At 41.2% G+C, this 19,073-nt stretch overlaps 1 protein-coding gene across 8 annotated transcripts in view; it reads left to right on the top strand.

The window, feature by feature from the left end:
• Positions 1 to 229: 229 nt before the first annotated feature.
• exoc6 (exocyst complex component 6) overlaps positions 230 to 19,073 on the top strand; it is a 64,390-nt gene continuing 45,546 nt past the window's right edge. For 5 of the 8 annotated variants that reach the window (XM_076092953.1, XM_076092951.1, XM_076092952.1 and 2 more), the window contains exons 1-6: positions 230 to 374; positions 10,779 to 10,950; positions 13,496 to 13,543; positions 13,735 to 13,825; positions 14,448 to 14,493; positions 18,450 to 18,503. In XM_076092953.1, coding sequence (XP_075949068.1) covers positions 277 to 374; positions 10,779 to 10,950; positions 13,496 to 13,543; positions 13,735 to 13,825; positions 14,448 to 14,493; positions 18,450 to 18,503 — 509 coding nt within the window. In that variant the 5' untranslated portion in view covers positions 230 to 276. The other 3 variants (XM_076092956.1, XM_076092954.1, XM_076092955.1) reach the window with 3 other exon arrangements.

The raw sequence follows: 19,073 nt of genomic DNA, 5'->3' as shown, positions 1-19,073 counted from the left end.
TACTAACCTAATGTAACGTACAGGAGGCTGTACTAACCTAATGTAACGTACAGGATACTGTACTAACCTAATGTAACGTACAGGAGGCTGTACTAACCTAATGTAACGTACAGGAGGCTGTACTAACCTAATGTAACGTACAGGAGGCTGTACGTGGAAACAAAGCTGCTGACGTTGAATTCCTTACAGCTGTAGTGCGCCCCCACCGACCAGACGTCATACTGAACGGCACTCTGCTGTAGCTGCAGTGATAGCCATAATACACACATAACAATCATGGCGGAGAATGAAACCCTGGAGTGTATAACGGAGCACGAGCGGATTTTACAGGAAATTGAGAGCACCGACACGGCTTGTGTTGGTCCCACTCTCCGGTAAGAATATACTGCTTCTTAAGAAGTCCTCACCAATCATAATGTCCGTGTGTGTTATTGCATCTGCTAGGCTGTAAGACCTTTTGTTCATGAGCTAGCTTGGCTGTCTTAGCCACCGGCAGGCTAACATGAGCTATTCTAGCTAACAGAGCTATATGGTGTTGAAATGAAGCGTGAGCCTAGCTGGCTTGTTAGCTAACAGGCCAACAGTGACCACTGGTTCATTCAGTTGAACGCAGCTATAGCACAACCGCGTAGTGTGCGTGTGTATATGTGCGTGTGTTCCAGGTTCTGTGCCTTGATGAACGGCTGGTGACCTGTCAATATGTAAACATCAGTTGTGGGTGTGGCTGTGGTACACCACATCTTGTTATCATTATGTTGCTGATGTTGGCTAACAGTGCTAACAATTTGGGCTAGTTATTTAGCAATTAACGTGAGTTGTTAAGAAATTAGAAAAGGTATGCTACTGGCATTCCAATATAACGGTACGATGGTTGGATGAGTCATCTAGAAAACCCGGTGTTGTGACGTGGTTGATAATGTGTGATATAGATGATGTAGATCCGTTCTACAGCACACTGCATTGATGTTGTTAGTTAGCTACCAAGCTAGCTTCAAAGGCCCTAATGACAGACATTAGTTTGACAAGCTAGTGTTCAGCTGAATGCCTCTCTCACACACACACCTGTCTCGTAGACATGCCCGGAGGCCGTGGTTGTCTTTCAGCATACCTGAGTAAAGCAGTGAAAAGATGCCCTCAAGGTAACATTACATCCACGCCTCGGTTAGTTTCAGTTTTAGTGTACGATCTTATTAACGCTGTCATTCTTTTATTAGATGACCTAGACGGCCTACATTAGTTGTTGAAAATGACACTTATCTAAGTCGATGCACTAATATGCTGCTTTCATGATTGATGAGTTTCTCTCTCACACTATCCCTAAATATAAACGTCAGTGTTGAAGTCACATTTGATCTGCTCAGAATATTAGTAACAGGTTGAGGGGGAAAGGTCAGGTACTCTAAATCGCTACAGTCAGAAATGGAGACATTATCTCTACTTTGTATGCATTTGTAAATGTAATTATTTGTACCTTGTGGCAAGTACAGGAATGGTCTGCCTGCAGTTTCAAGGATCAAACTTGGGCAAAACAAGAAGGCTCCTGGCCACCATAAAGCCAACGTTTCCCAATGGTCTATGACGTCTGCATACATTTGAATGCTTTAGTGTTCATTTCCCTTCTCTCCTCAGTGCAGGTGACTGTGTTTGCTTATATTGTGTGGGCTGCCCGGCAGTTAGCTCCTTCTGGGTGTGGACTAATCCATAATTACAATAGTTAGTTTTACCTGATACATATGTCTCTAGGGCTGGACGGTATGACTGACTTCACATGAGGACAGTGATGATTGTTACACTTATTATTGATGTTCTAACTTCCAAAAGCTGTGCCATATTAGTGACACACCTGGGGCCTGTATCACAAAGCAAGTTCCACTTCCTCTGGCTTTATTTGAGATATTTGGCCTCTATAAACTTTAAACCATGTACGCGTGAATGGATAAATATGAGGCAAATTGTTAAGGGCTTTCTGCATAAAAGCAATATTAACCATCTTATTTAGCCAGTATTGCAAAAGTAGACATGCTTGTACCCATAGTTAATATATAAAGACGCCACTTACACACATTGTACAAAAATGAAGCCAAAATGGTACGGTCGCTGCTTTGTTGGAGCCAGAATCTGCGCAGTAGTCGCTTGGTGCAGCCGCCGTGTCCCATTTTAAAATTTTATATTATGATCACGGAGATGCTTTACTGCCGGCGCCACTCGGGCATGGGGTATAACTCAGGCTGTGAGAGGACCATTTTTGTGAACACTGACAGAACACCCCAGGGTCTTTATTGTAGCACCCCATCCAGGTCCAGCAGTAACCCATTAGTCTGCTGTTCAGACTAATAGCATGGGAATAAATTACAATACAATAAGAGTCTGACTAAATCAGCTGTTCCAAACGTTTTAAAGTTGTTCCTCCATGGCTTATTTTGACTTGCAGTTGTGACAAATTGTGAACTTCATGTGTTCTTCATTTACCGAAGCATGCAGGTGTGTGTGATGCTACTGTCTGTGCCGCTGAGGTACAGTGCAATCTGTGTGTGTAAATGTTACCGGCAAACTATCAGAAATATGAAGCTGATCGGCTGAAACCCTGCCCGTATTGATCGATCGGTGCATCTCTAGTCTCTAACGGTAAGCAAGGTATTGTCAAATTACCGTTCACTCCTACTGTCAATCATGTAGTCACTCCCTTTTTTAATGCATCAAATAACTTATTAAAACCAGGAAAATGAACACTTGAACATGAGAAGCACCGCCTAAAATGACAGAAAGCATCTTTGGGAAAAGGTTTTTTGATGTGTACTTAGATTCTAGTTTGATCCATCGTCCCATCCTTGAACGTGGAGGCGGCGGGGTTTATGAACTGTACTGCAGCCAGTCACAAGGGGATGGTGGAGATGTTTTAGCTTCACTTTGGGTGAACTGTCATGTCATCCATCTTTATATACAGTCTAGGCTTGTACAGAAGGGCAGTGCCGTAAGCCAGACAATGACGTAATCACGACCGGCACGTGAAGCAAGTGGTCACGGTGCTGGTCGTGCACCTCTGAATATTTGTAACTTGGCGATCACGTGTCAATAGTTCACTGATAAAAGCACTATTTATATGTCCAGGGATTATACAAAGAAGACCAGTTCACCTCTAAATGCTTTAGGAACAGGAGGTCTTACAAATCTACATTCAAATCAATATTTTGCAGCCAAATCAAATAGTTTACAGGATATTCAACCTTTGGTTCTTTATAATGCTTTTAACACTTAACTTGTTTATTTACTGGGCTTGCACAAAGACAATAAAGTAGTCCCTGAATATGAGATATGAGTTTACACATAATCACAATCCCTCCTGCATTAAGGAGGTTGCTTTATGGCTTTTACCGGTTCCACCTACAGGCTCTGGGCGTATCTCTGGGTTACACTCCTTGTCTTTATGATTCTTCACAGTTCATTTTATTTGTACACATCTGGCGTTTTGGAGAACAATGCAGGCCACAGGGCTGCGAGTACAAACGCCTCCGCTCATACTCGCAGCCCGCGCTGAGGTGCCAAGCGTCGCCAGTTAAGCCTTTAATTTTTATTAATACTCTACATCAGTACTGATGTTTTTCTTCAACATACTCATTATATTATATAATATTATATATAATATATATATATATATATATATATATATATATATATATATATATATATTATATATATTATATATTATATTCATAATAAATATATTATCTATGGCTGCTCTTACTGCTCTTACAGTGCAGCACTTACAGATAGGGCTGAGACCCACTTATTCATCATATCCACTTTACTGATTATCGAAACTTCATTGTGTAAATATTTTGTGAAAGCACCAATAGTCAACCCTAGAATATTGTTGCAATATCGATATCGAGGTATTTAGTCAAAACTATTGTGATATTTGATTTTCTCCATATTGCCCATCCCTACTTGCAGAGCAGCTGCCAGACACTCAACCCTCACCACACTCTTTCATCACGCGTCTCAATTTATAACCACATGTTTATTACTTTAAAGCAGAGGTAGCCAACACGGTGCCCGCGGGCACCTGGTCGCCCGCAGGGACCATGTGAGTCGCCTGCAAGGCATGTTCTAAAAATAGCACTATGGAGCTCCGTCTAAAAATTGTAGTTTCTGTCCTTTTTTAATCAAAAACGCTTGCATTCATGTCGATTTTTAAAAGGAAGAGGCCGCACCGCACTAGGTTTTCAGGTTCCGAATGGCGGGCGCTTCCCGTTGGCACCGGACGCGCCGCACCCGCCGCGATCGCACACCGTCGTCAGGTCCGTCAGTCCTCGGAACAGGCCGCGGTGCAACAACTCGTAGGCGGCGGGGGTAGAGGCGAGGCAACGCAGTACGATCGAAAAGGCCCAGACTAGAGGTTTGAACGCAGGCGACCAAAGGTGCTCGCGTGCCTCGGAGGGTTGGACCCCCCACCTCGGCTATAGACGAGACTTTTTACTAGTTTCTTCGTGGAGAAAAAGGTACCCAAAAAAAAGCTGGTGACAACAGACTACAGGCCGGAATGCAGGCTTCATTGCGCAGTGCAAAATTGACCCAGATTTCCCAAAATGTGGTGATTAGTACTAATGTAATAGGATTCATTTAAACACGTGAAAGAGTTGATTTTTTATTATTCTACATAACTGATAATTTGTATAAACATGGGACAGAGTTCATGATTTATTCAAAAAAGTTACGAAGGTAGTGGTTAGTACAAACCAAGATGTGAAGATATGACAGTTAATGATTTCCTAAAATTTTTTAGAAGTGATAATTTTTACATAAATATAACAGGTGTGATTTTGAACAAAATACACAATCATTGTTAATACTTATTGTGAGGAATAATTAACATTGACATGTGATCAGACTCTTCACATATATTATTATTATTAAAAGGTGATCTGTGCAACTTTGTTATTCAGGATGTTTGTATCAAACAAGTAGCCCTTCGTACTGCTCGGTACCCTTGAAGTAGCTCTCAGTTTCAAAAAGGTTGGTGACCCCTGCTTTAAAGCAACGCATACAGTGTAGAAAACAATATTCCCAGACCACAGATCTTGTGGAAAGAACTGCAGCAATAACTGACCAGTTGACTTGAAACTTGATATACCTGTATCTACCTGTATCTACCTTGTTCTACCTGTATCTACCTTGATCTACCTGTATCTACCTTGTTCTACCTGGATCTACCTGGATCTACCTGGATCTACCTTGTTCTACCTGTATCTACCTTGATCTACCTTGTTCTACCTGTATCTACCTGTATCTACCTGTATCTACCTGTATCTACCTTGTTCTACCTGTATCTACCTGTATCTACCTGTATCTACCTTGTTCTACCTGGATCTACCTGGATCTACCTGGATCTACCTGGATCTACCTGTATCTACCTGGATCTACCTTGTTCTACCTTGTTCTACCTGGATCTACCTGGATCTACCTGGATCTACCTGGATCTACCTGGATCTACCTTGATCTACCTGTATCTACCTTGATCTACCTTGTTCTACCTGTATCTACCTGTATCTACCTGTATCTACCTTGTTCTACCTGGATCTACCTGGATCTACCTGGATCTACCTTGTTCTACCTGTATCTACCTTGTTCTACCTGGATCTACCTGTATCTACCTTGTTCTACCTTGATCTACCTTGTTCTACCTGTATCTACCTGTGCTGTGCGGGTGCCTGTTACTTAGATAAGTAACAGGCACCCGCCTATGACAACACTGTGGACTGTTTTTAGACTTGTACATGCAGTTGGACCCCTGAAAAGTAGTGTAAAAACATTTACACTAAAATTTACACTAAAATGTTGTGACAATCCGAAAATGACTGGGTGGTTGTTCCTTTCTTACTTTGAAATTGTGTGTATATCAAGTGAAGAACACATTGAAAGGTAGAATGATAGAGCGCAGTGTTTGTGACCCAGTGGGCACTTGGCAAGAAGTCAGCTTCCTGCCCTGAGAGGAAGCAGGAAGCAGCAACCACCTGTTTTCAATTATTAATAAGAGGAAAGAGGAACCTCATGCAGCAGCATGGAGACTGCTGATTACAGGGCTGCATGAGTTCTATGCTCGTCAGTTAGTCATTCATCAAGAACACTTCAGCCAGTACCAGTTAAATTAAAGACCTTGACTTTTTTGGACTGTAAATTTATGCTATTTAAAAAAATATTTTTCACATTCTACAGATGAAATGAAAGTAATTATTCTTTGAAACCCTTATAGCAGGGGTCACTAATAGGCGGGCCTTGGTCCAAGAGGCCGAACAGTCGGAATAGTACGTGAGTCAGTATTTCACATGTAGTATTTCACATGGCGTGTTCCAAAACGAGAGAAGTGGACAACGAAACCAGTCTTTAACCAAGAATGGACAGACTCTTACATCCTCATTCCTTCTGCGGGCAGTTTAAAACCAGCATGTCTCGTATGTTCAGAGACCGTGACCATTATTAAAGGCGGTACTGTGAAGCGCCACAAAGCACAACTCTTTTTAGCAAACGTACCCTCTCACATCTGAAATGAAGACAGATAATAAATCTATGAGCCCAATATGATCAGAATCAGAACACATGGATTCACTGACCACAGTGATGTTAACAGAGAGGAGTAGAGCAACAGGTGCTTTAATAACCACAGAGAAAGTCCCTGCTCACTCATTTATCTTGTTAGAAGATGAGAATAATATAATATTGTGTTGTTTTTTTTTAGTGACATCACTTAAACCTGAATTAAATGAATTAAAAGCTGCAGGACAATTCAGTGAAATTAATTTTTCTAAAATGAATTACTTTATTTTAAGATTAATATTAATATTTTCAAAAGCTTTCTGTTATGTAACTTTTTTATTTCTAAATCCAGCCCTTATTGTAATTGAAATGAGAGAACATTTATTTATTATTAAAATATCTGTTATTTATAATTCATCCAGTTAAATTTGAAAACTGACAATAAATATTGTTGAGATATTATTCAGTTGAACTTTCTTTATTTGATTTGACGTCAGTTGTTGACTTCATGCAGACGTTAATACAACTGTTGCCTACTTCAATATTTATGGCACTAAATCACAGCACAAGTTAGACATTGTGATGTTCCGATACGTTCTCTGGTGATTTAGAAATATGGTCCATTAAAAAAAATTCAATTTTTTTATTTTTTGTCTCGGGTATTCTTCTACTTGTTCTCTGGCTTTAGAGCTGACTTCAACTCTTCTGCAAATGATGTGGAAGTAGGGATGCACATTTGAATAGACGAAGCATCTGATTTGTTTAACAAAATGTCTCCGACTGTCGACAGCACAGCTCCACAGACACAGTGTCTAATACGCAGCGTCGATTGGCTGCATGCGTATTGCTGGTGACAGCAATGGGGTTGAAGGTGTTTGTGATATTGACTCATATAAAGTACAATTAAATTCCAGGAATACTCGAGGGGGAAACTTTCCATGGGAATTAACAGAACTGTATGGGGAATACAACGGAAATATAGGGGTAGCTCAGGCTGCATGTCACGTGTAGGCAGAAACAAACACTTTACCATATCATAAGTAGATATTAAGTTGTCTAATACATACAATGTGGTGAGTTAGGGAACCATCAAGTTAACTAACGGGGAAAAGGAATTAGAAAATTAGATAGAGCAGACGACTTGGACCGTGTGCGAGGATTTAAAGTCAACAACTAATTCATAGAATACATCATTTATAATAAAGAGTGAATGGAAATAGATCAATTATATCTCCTCAGATAACATGTTCAATCAAGCCACATGCTAACAGCTAGCTAGCAAGAGATGCTAACAACTTATAAACTGTGTACTTAGCTTGGCTACTCTCTGCTGGTTAACTCAAATGTAATATTCATTTTAGTAATAAATCCAAACGTACATGAATGCTCAGACTTTGACTGACATCTCTCTGTAATCTGCCAGTTACAGGCTCTACCTTCATCACAGTGAATTCTTTCTTAGAGGACAGGAGGATGTACGTTTGTCTTGTTGTGACTGTGATCAACCATCCTCAATAGTAACAATCACAGAGGTGTTATCAATAACTAGGACCTCTGTTCTGTCCTGGTTGAATGAAAAGAAATGTTAGAGATGTTCACAGGAAATAACCATGTTCATTCCAATAAACTGTCATATATCCTATATATATATATATATATATATATATATATATATATATATATATATTCATATTCATATTCATATTCATTTGTGAATGTAGCAGTGTCTGGGTCACTAGATGGAGCCGTTGCTCCAGCTGGAACACACGCTGATCCTTGGTAGTGAAGGCTTTGGGCTCAAAGGTTTTGTCAGTTTGGGATCTTCATTCATCATTTGCTACCCGTCCCCATCAGAGGCATGTTCAACTTAAAGGCCGACCTACGTCATGTCTTCATTCTGCATCCTTGCTATTAAATCAATTGTACAGCTTTGGAATGAGCTGTGATGTTAGCGATGTACAGTATTTGAGATTCATACATTGAAGTATTAGGTTAGTAGTAGTATTTCCAAATGGTTCAGGTCTCTGCTGATTTTGGATCTTGCCATTTAAGTGACGAGTTACAATACTGGTTGGATATCATCGAGAAAGTCAAGTTCTCTATTAATTCCAAAAACAATAAACGGTTAAATTAGGAACGATGCCCATTGTTTTCAAAATACATCTAAAATATCATAACCACACAATATGTGTTTGTTGTGTGACAAAGTTTTTGTATCAGAAAATAGTCAATCTTCACGTTAAAGTTGTTTGACTAGGATAATATTGTTGTTAAACCATTTCTGAATGGACAACGTTTTGTGTTTAAACCGAGTATCCCAGTATTTCTACATGTCATATTTCTATGGAGGAAAAGTTGTGGTTGTAGGCCAAGGTCCATGCCAATGGTAGTACACACATTTCTACCAACACACAATGACTCACAATTAGTACACACTCAAGCTTTCCCCCTCTCTTTCTCACACACACTCAGATACATATGTACACACGACCATCTGTGCCTGTTGAAGCCAGGCGTGCATGTGTGTGCGTGTGCGTGTGTGTATATATGTGTGTGTGTGTGTGTGTGTGTGTGGTTGGATGCCCAGCAGTGATTAATAGCAGGGTTCTTTACAATAATGTGCAAACAACTGGCCGCTAGGCCTCCACCACTAGCACAGGGATGTTGCTTCTCAGTGTTTTTGTCGTGCTGTTGTTCAGCATGCACACACATAATGAGGCATTGTAAATGTCAGTGTGACAGGTCGCACACAGCACTACTAGTCACTGGATTGGAAATGATTTGACCCTTGTAGAGGTCCTGGTCATGCGTCTGCTCGTTGTAGGGCGACATCTTTGTTACAGTATGTTGGTATAACCACCATAGATGATGAGCTCACAGGCTCCTGCTCTCTGTTGTCACCTATACTTTGTTTTAATGCAGCTAAATGAACAATATAGTTGTTCTCCTTCACACATGTTTCTGTATGAAATAGTGATTTAAAGAGTAGTCCGGACAGAGGGCTGAAACTAGGGTGGAAGGTCAGCTATAGAAAGTGCACCCGTATGAATCTGCCCTACGGTATAAATGTTGAATATAGCCGGCAGAGCCTGGAGATGCACTGATCAGTCTGCTGCCATCTGCCTTTCAAACATGTGTTTAACATCAGCACACAGCGGCTGTAAGTGAAGAACACAGAAGACATGAAAATAAGCTCACTTAATCAGACAGTTATTGTATTGTCATTGATTCCCATAATAATAATAAAATACATGTTAAATAATAATAATTCAATAATAAAAAATGACTGTACCGTGATATAAACCGTTACTGTCTGTGCTTCAACATTATACCATGTTACAAACTGTAGGCCGTAGCGCCCAGCCCTCGCTAAGACTAGAGAACACGACATGAAAGCAACAGCAAAGCTCTACACAGCAGTGTGAAGCGTCCACGTGATTCATTTTTAACAATCATGAAGTTGTGATAAATGCATTACACGATAATGATAATTATTGGGGGATAATAATCAATTCTCATTGATTGTGACACAGCGTAGATGACACCACATTTCCTGGTCTGTATGTCCCCCAAATCTAGTGTCCTGTATTACCGCTCGCGTTGTTACAACCATAACTCTGTACAAACTGGCTTTCTGCTTCTATGGGTTCTTGGCAAACTGGTATGTCACCGCCTAGTTGCTAACTTTGTCTGTCTGCTGATTGGTGCTGGGCTGGACTCACTAAAACAAGTGGGAACTGTAAACTCAAGAGTAAGAGCCAAAGATGATGAAGCTCTGTGGACCTGTAGAGTGGGTGATGATCCTCTGTGAATGGCACCTTCCACATGTGATCCATTGTAAAAAGATAAATGTTAAAGTATTGATTTGTGTAGCTTTAGTATTAAAGGGCCATTGCTTATTAAAGCTTATGAGCAACTTTCATTGGAATGAATGTGAGCCATCTTGGGGATTTGTATTTAATGCTTATTATGCATAATAATAAATCGTGCCGTATTGTAAATACTTTACATGCACACTATAACTCACACTGACCAACAGATGCAGAAAGTATTGCGTCAGTTTTTCCAGCTGTTAAGTGCAGCTATCGTAACTAAGGAACCTCCATCAGGCTGCATACGGACAATCACAGAGTGACATATGCACAAATCATTTTTCATTCCAACAGTTCTTACCGTTTTCTCTATTTGTCCCTTCCTGCCTTACCTCCTTCTTCCTCCTCCAACTCCCATTTCCTCACCTCTCTCAGGTCTATTTACGATGACCAGCCCAACGCCCACAAGCGCTTCATGGAAAAGCTGGATGCCAGGATAAGGAACCACGACCGCGAGATTGAGAAGATGTGCAATTTCCACCACCAAGGCTTTGTGGACGCCATCACAGAGCTCCTCAAAGTCCGCGCTGATGCTGAGAAACTGATGGTAAGGGACAGAATAACTGTAAAGAGACTACTGGCCAGAAGAGGCGATCGTCTGCAACCCACATTAGCTGTCAAATCTCAAAATATAGTGCCAACTAGATCGTTAAAGAATCAAATGAAAGATGTGCTTCCTTCATCGGGCCTGGTAGAGGGAGTATGTTAGAGGGACAACTAGAACTTATTCTGAAATATTCCATTACTATAGGACCCCCCAAAAACATTTCTGTTTATTACCTTCAATACAATCATGTTTCAGACACATTTAGATGGTGATTGATGTTGTGATACATGATTGCATTATTCACATATTATAATGAGCTGGAACAAGGAATATAACGATACCACAAATGTAGTGGTCGATAGCAATGGCAGTGAAATTCCACGAATCTCGGTGCCCCATTCCATACCGCAGTAAAAGACCAGAGAATAAATGTGCTTCCACATATGAAATACATTTGAACATTACAGAAACAAGGTGTAACATGTATTTCAGGATGAGTAGAACAAGGATACCTGAAGTGAAATGAAAGCAGAGTGAAGATGATGGAAGACTCAATAATGTAAACGCTGAAAGGCATTTATTCATGCTAAACTTGCACAAATGTTTTTAGTATTTCTTAATTCTCAGAGAATAACAAGTTCAAGCTATACATACAAAAAAATAACATTTCTCAGAAACTTGCCAATTTGTAAAATACATTACACACAAAATAACAACGTAAAACAAATCACACAATAATGCTTGAATCAATTAGGAGTGGGATTAGTAGCAATATCTAGCAATAGGTTAAAAATCTTTTTTCAGAAGTTGTGAATCAATTCAGAATTGTAGAAGATAAGAATCTCCATCGTTACATGAATCAAGCACGACAGGTTCTGCTGTAAATTCTTAAAGACTTTTCCCCTCTTATCCAAATTCAATGGATGAGAATTCTCACGTTTTCAGGATTAAATGAGAGAAAAGACACTGTCCCATAATGGAAAGGTCATAGGTTCTACTGCCTGGTAACTGCCCAGTGCAGCATTATGTTGCAATAGATCACAGCCTTGGTTAAGTTTCTAGAGATGTTTCTTATGCTTTCCCCGTGGAGCTGCACCGTAGCCAAATACAACATCAAAAAAAGAAGCAGTGATTATGTAGTCGGTCTCCCCTCGTTTGGAAGCTTCGCTGTTGAAAGGATTGTCATCAAAAAGCCGACTGGTCAATTGGGTCATGGCTCTCAGCCGTGTGACAACAGCCGAGAGTTCAAAAATCCTCGTCCAGGATCGAGAAGTTTGTCACTGAATCTGTGAGAAAGAGCCTGTCACAAGCCATTAAACCCCATGAAAGGCCCAGTGCACCGGCGACGGGTTCAGGTCCTCGCTGCCTGGTTAATCTGAATTTGCCTGCCTTTGTCCTTGCCCCTTCATGGACAATGAGCTGATTACAAGGCTGAGCAGCTGCAGCGAGGGAGGTAGCGAGGGAAAGGAGAGGGCATGAAGAGGGGAGCACACTGGGAGAGGAAGGACGGATGGACACGTGACAGCATGTGTGGCCCGACCGAGACCAGCTCATTCATACATATACATATATCTAAAAGAGTATTCAACTATCGACATGTTTAAAACCGGGGTTTCTGTGTCTTTCACTTGATCTTAATGTTTTGAACATCACACCCCACAGTTATACAGTGAACACCAAAAGGCAAACAAGTTGTATGATGTTCATATAAAAACGGTAATACAGAAGCCAGACTTCCAAATATCAAACATATGTCATTTATAAACATTATGCCATATTCATCATCACAATTTAAGATAATACATCACCTACATTCAAACATATTATGCATTGAGTTAGAGTTAGAATAAATCTTAAAGACCAGTTTTAGATTTGTGAACCCGTGTTGAGTGTCTCAAACAGAAGTGAGTGCTCAGTCACACAGACGTCAATGTGCCGCCTTTACCGACTCCACCTTCGTCACACTAAGAGGAAGACCTTTCATTTATAGATGTAAACTTGCAAGATATCTCGATTAATGTTCTCAAAATCTAAACTTGTGTGTTTATGTTCCCAGAACAGCTTATTAAAGCTAAGGCTGGTTTTATTACATGTTCCCCTTTTTGTCAACAAACCCGTCTCTGTCTGTGGCTCTCAGCCCCAAGCCCATTGATTCCTCCTGAAGACATCTGAAACATCAGTTCACAACATATTGTATACGTAATATATTGCTCAGTAAAACTGCTGGTAACTGTCGTTTTAACACAGGTTACTCAAACATGTGTTGGGGACTACTTTCAGTGGCGGATTAATCAAAATTTGGTGCTCGAGTGGTATCGAGCCAAAAATATACTTCAGTGTGTATGTTCGTAGATGAAGGACCATGTCACCAATTTGTTTTGGCTCCTAGTTTTTTTGTGGTTTTTGGACAACAATGGAGCGGAGGAATAACATGTGTGGTATTTGTTGACAATAAGAAATGTGCAGTAACCATGGCTAGAGGAAGAATACAGCGAGAGTTCTCAGGCTGTACAGTTTAAACTGATGTCTGTGTTTGCTTTGAAAGGGTCAAGTGACGGACACTAATCGAAGACTACAAGAGGCTGGGAGGGAGGTAAGTCCACGCATCGCATGTATGCATGAGTGTGCAGGGGACAGAAAGGGCTGCTTTACATTGTGCTGTCAGGACGTATGCCTGCTTGTTAACTGCGAAGACAGTTAGACGTGACCGTTCTTTAACCCAGAAGCTAACAGTGGTGGGCTCTTTCTCATTGTTTCCTCTCCATTGTGTGTTCCTGCCCTCAGGTGACGGTTCAGACAGAGGAGGTGATCCGCTGTCGGATCCAGCAGAGGAACATGGCCACCACTGTGGAGAAGCTCCATCTCTGTATACCAGGTAGCACTGCTGCTTGTGTAGCAATATGATGGTCGCTTTAATTCTTGTGCTTGGCGAGGTGTTACCTCAGGGTGCCACCGCAGGGTGCCACCGGAGGCCACACGTGTACTTGTGCCTAGAATGTGACCAGTTCAACACCTTCTTTAAATCTCGGGTGTCTAGAGTGAGAACTCTGCCTAACGTGGTGAATAGACCCACTAGTTTCTAGGTGGTGGCCATTTTATAAACGTATTTAAGCTGTTTTACTTCTTCATTTCTTACATCCCGTAGCGTATACAATATATATATAATTAATGCAGAAGTAATAGAAGTACTCATAGACGGCACTTATTACTAAGACAATTGAAGATTAGTTCAAATAACCTTTAGAAGCGGAGTATGAGGGTGTTTCTTTATTAGAATTGAGCACTTAAGGAGCCATATGCTGCAGGATTCATGCAACAAGCACTGGGTCACAGACTTGGAGGTCTGCAACTCCAATCCACTGGTGACCTGAAATAGTCATTTTGGTAGAACTTTTTACACACATCTTTTAATGCACAGTAAATTTGGAGCAAAAATAAGCAAAATGCTTAAACCAGCAAACTTACTGGTCCTGTTTCCCGTCTTCTTTCTTTTGCAGTGCTAGAAATGTACAGCAAACTAAAGGAGCAGCTCGAGTCCAAAAGGTACCAATCTCACAAAGCTTCTCATCACAGTGTGACTGATGTAGAACCATGATATTGAAAACAACTTACAATCATTTTTTAAATCTCAAGGTTCCCTGATTCTGAAAGTGTACCTTTACCCAGTCCAATAATCAGACTTGCCTCACCAACTAGTGGTGACGGCATCCTTTCCCCACCCTGTGCAGCTGTGGTGTACCATAGCACTAGAGTACCATGCTACGTCCCAGCTGGGTGTGGTTGTAAGTACATCAGAACATAGACCAGTGAGGTCGCGTGGTGCTATAGGTCTACGGTACAGTGCTGCTGCACAGGTTTGGAAAAGGCTTTTGTCACCACTAGTTGGCAGGGGGTGCGGCCAGAGGTTCAACAGACTTATACCTTTCAACCCATAGAGGCTAGTGCAGCTATGTTTTTCCTTCTTCCAAAAACTACTGTGGACTTATTCTTTGCTTAACACCAACTGAAAATCTTGTTTTTGCTGACTTCCAGTTGTTTAATGTGTCCCCTTGCATCAGTGATGTAGAAGTGTACTCCAGGGCGTGTCAGTACTCTGTGACGTCACTATTGGGCATCGTAACAGGTGCAACAGAGCTCGTGTCTGATCTAGGGCTGTGAAAATTGGCCAAAAAGGATGTTTCAATATTTCTTCCTCAAAAACACATTGTAGTGTCACGGGTTGTCCCTAGGGTGGGGCAGTGCAAAAGAGAGCATAAAACAGGCACAATCAGACAGTATAAGCAAAAATAAAGGTTTATTGGTCCGTCCCACTGGCAGTTCCTTTAATTCAAAAATCAAACAAAAAGGTCCATGAAATAAACATAATGCATCCCGGAGGAGAAAGTGGTTTCTTCACCAAAACAGTAATCCAACCCTGCCAAGTCCTTGGTATCTGTTCCTCCATGTAGGCGTCCTCTCTCCTACTCCGGGCCCAACTCTTCTCTCGTGGTGCTCTCCCCTTTATTCAGTTTCCCAGCCCTGCCTCAATTAGGGGCCTTAAGCACCTGCAGCTGGGTGCCTGATGAGGCAGTCTGGGAGTTGTAGTCTCTAGCCCAGCGGCCATTTTGGGTAGTGGGCACTGATCCTGGGTGAGGATGTAGCGCCCCTCCACCACCTGTCCCCTTGTGATGCCACAACATCAAACTATTCTAATGTCTATTTTTGTGAATTATGTCAATGACCTTGTGTCGAAGATTATTATTATTTAATGTTATTTACAATTTGAATATAGTTTATTCAAATGTATATTTGTTGACATCTCTATATCACACCCAACCATACACATCCAATTCATAAATAAATTAATGAATAAATGAACATTTTTATTTTTGTGTCCGGCCATTTCCATCAGCCGTCCCTCATCATACAGACGCATTAATCAACAACAAACGGGTTATTCCAAGATGTAAATATTAACCCTCATAAGTATGAATAGCCTACATGCCTCATGGATTCAATGATTCGAGGGCAATGTATTGTCATTATGCAACTCATAAAAGGGTTGTATAATGAAATGTAGTTGCAGTCCTTTTGCAACACAAGAAAAACATGACAAACAAAATGGTAGTGTATTCCTGCGTTCTTTTAAACTTGCATCAGGAGGAAGGCAAACTGTTGCAACAAAACAATTCTCTGGGCAATATGGCCGACATCTTCACATTAAAAACTCAACATCATGGAAACACTGTCCGTCACATTTGACTGTTTGAGCACCAAGCATCAGTGTAAACACTGAGTCCGCCTCCTCTCGTCCCACCGGAGTCCTGCTGTCCGCCCGTCAAGTGCAGCTGGATCCAGGACTACGATGGAGCCAGGTCTCTGTGAAGACGTGGGCACAACAGTCACTGACCTCCCGTTGCTCAGTTAGAATTAATTTTCCTTCAATTGGACATTAGCCAGGAGCAGACTGGGTGGTGGAGTAGCTTTAGATCCTAGCTGGGTTAGCTTAGATTCCATCTCGGCTCTCCTCCTCGCGACTCTGCTTTCAGTGGCGTTTATCTGTTTCAGTTTATCAGTAAGTGGTTAATCATCAATATAGAGGATTTCATCGGTCTTCTTTTTCTCCTCCTTTTTCATGCTTTAGAAATACATTCAGAAAATGCAAAAAAAAGTATGATCAAAAGGTTGATTGAAGCCCTATCCTCAGTCGTCAGTGAGGCTGTGGTCAGAGGCCCAACTTTGAACCACAGAAGGCAGTTAAAGACTGCTTTGCAACCTGTTAATATGTTACTTCTTGGTAAATGGAAGTGTTTACACGTAAATGGACCGTTTACACATGTTTCTGTTGTCCATTCAAAAAAGTGTGTTGTTGTTTTTTGCTAAACAGAGCAAACTCTATTATCTTAACATTCTACCAAACAAATCTGCAAAATCATCCAGTATTCATGACGCAGGCTTCCGCTGCTCTGTGGGTTTGATTGAACTTCATTTTTACCCCATGAACTTCATGTCTGGTCGTATTGACATGCCTATCCGTATAAAGAGGGGTGGGGAGTTCACTCTGGACAGGATAATAATGACCCTTTCTTGTTCATTACTGTGTACCAAAAGGAAGAGGCCATTCACTGGCAGGACAATTGACCCTCAGTGTGCCCTTGTTCACAACAAGGCCCCCTCACTGCAGCTCTGTCACGGCCCACAGCCAATCCGAGGCAATTAGACCAGTGGCGGCCACCTAGTGGGATTTGTGTGTGTGGAGTGTACTTAAAGCACTAATGACGTAGCCTATACACTTACAATAAATTGGAATGGGTTTGAATGCCACAAATGCACATTATTGTCTGTGCTGTATGTGCCAGTGCCCAGGTCACATTCTGCTCCGTGTCCTGCCACTTGCGGTCTTTGTGTCCTCCTTCCTGGTGCTGTGCACTGTGACAAACCTTTTCACCATACAGCTTATGAGGCTGTCTTCTGTTCATGTGGATACAACACAGTTTACACTCGCTGACCGACCAATTAGATCCCTTCACAGCCTGCCTATCAGCCTAATGATGGGAGCTCAGCACACTGACCTAAAGCTGAACCCTTGTGACGTGTGCACACTATGAAAGAGCACAATATCTGTGTAACACAGGTAGCCGAATAGGCGTTAAGAATGAAATACCACACTCTACTGCATGCAATGTATTAGACTTACATGTAGCTCTGTGATTGCCTTGTCAGGCCTTAAAATGTGAGCAGTAGGGGATCTAAAGGACAAAGCTCTATTCCACCATATTTTAATATGCGGGTCACAATTTTTATACATTTAATTACCTTCAGTTTTTCTTAGAACATTGTCATGTTCTCGCTTGTTTTGGATATTTGCCACTGCAAGATTAGCCACATCGCGATAGTCGCGCCAAAAGTTCACCAAAAGTTCACCAAACATTGTTGGGCGCATGGTGGACATAAAAAAAGACAAAGAAAATTCAAAGCAGCAGAACCAGAGATCCATGCCTACATTAACCACAATGCATCTGACATCAGTTTCATGTTTGTTATGCTAGTAGTAGCTAAATTACTAAACTCACATTGTCCTCTTTCCGTGTGTAAAATGTATATCAAGTTTATGTGGAGATAAAATGAGACTTCAGCAGTCAAGAGGGCATCTTCCAAAGTTAAAGGCTGTATAGTATGAAATGAGCTTTTTGTGGTTCCCAGAGGAGGGATACGCTCTTGATTTGACTAACTCAGACTGCCGAAGACTCAAATTAGCCTCAGAGACATTTTGTACAATATTATTGCACTGAACTAGAACTGCAGATTTATCAATTACAAACTCATTAGGAATGTATCTCCCAATGCCCTGTATGAATTAGGAAAAGTAATCCAACAAGCAGAACCGCTTCAGTGTTCCAATGGGAACCTGATTATTGTTTTATGACAGACTTGAAAGAATGAAAAATGTAACCCATCTTTTAATAGTTTTGATTGAAGGAGCAGAGCTGTAACTGAAGCCACACCGTTTGTCTCTGCAGATACTATGCTGCATTGAAAACCATGGAGCAGCTGGAGAAGGTTTTCATTCCCAGGTAGGATTATACCATTAAGGTTCATGATGGAACACAAATCCTAAAGTACAGATTTTTTTGCCCTCTGTGGGTTTCAAAGATGGCTCTGAAAGTGTATGGCTTTTGTTCTAGACAGCTTTGACTCACACCTGTTAAAGGTGGAAGTCTGGGATTCTATAGAAAGATTGTTGACATTTGAACTCAGCACCCAAACACCCGTTGTTGCTCCCTGAGAGCATTGGCATGGGCCAGATTTAAGCCAAAGTTATACTTTTGCCGCTGAGGTCCGCCATACGCAGACATCCGTACGGAGTCAAAGCATACACCCTCTGATGACAGAATGTACGTCATGCGGACACTTGCATACCCGCGGACTTGGAAAGTATAGCTCCTGCTACAATAGAACTACTACACGTCTGTGTATGCATCCATTTGGAGGTATAACCGGGGCTTGACATCCCTCTTGCAGTTTACACATTTTTAGAACTACTGATTTGTTAAATCAAAGTTCTACTAAGTTAAATATGATGGTAAAGTTAGCAGAATAACTCAGTAATATAGGAAAGGCCTCTTATGTCAGGTAAGACTCAT

The sequence above is a fragment of the Anarhichas minor genome, unplaced genomic scaffold (genome assembly GCF_050575085.1).
Source record: "Anarhichas minor isolate MPS153535 unplaced genomic scaffold, ASM5057508v1 ptg000017l, whole genome shotgun sequence".
Lineage (NCBI taxonomy): Eukaryota > Metazoa > Chordata > Actinopteri > Perciformes > Anarhichadidae > Anarhichas > Anarhichas minor.
The sequence above is the reverse complement of the archived record's forward strand: the minus strand, read 5'-3'. Positions and strand labels throughout refer to the sequence as shown.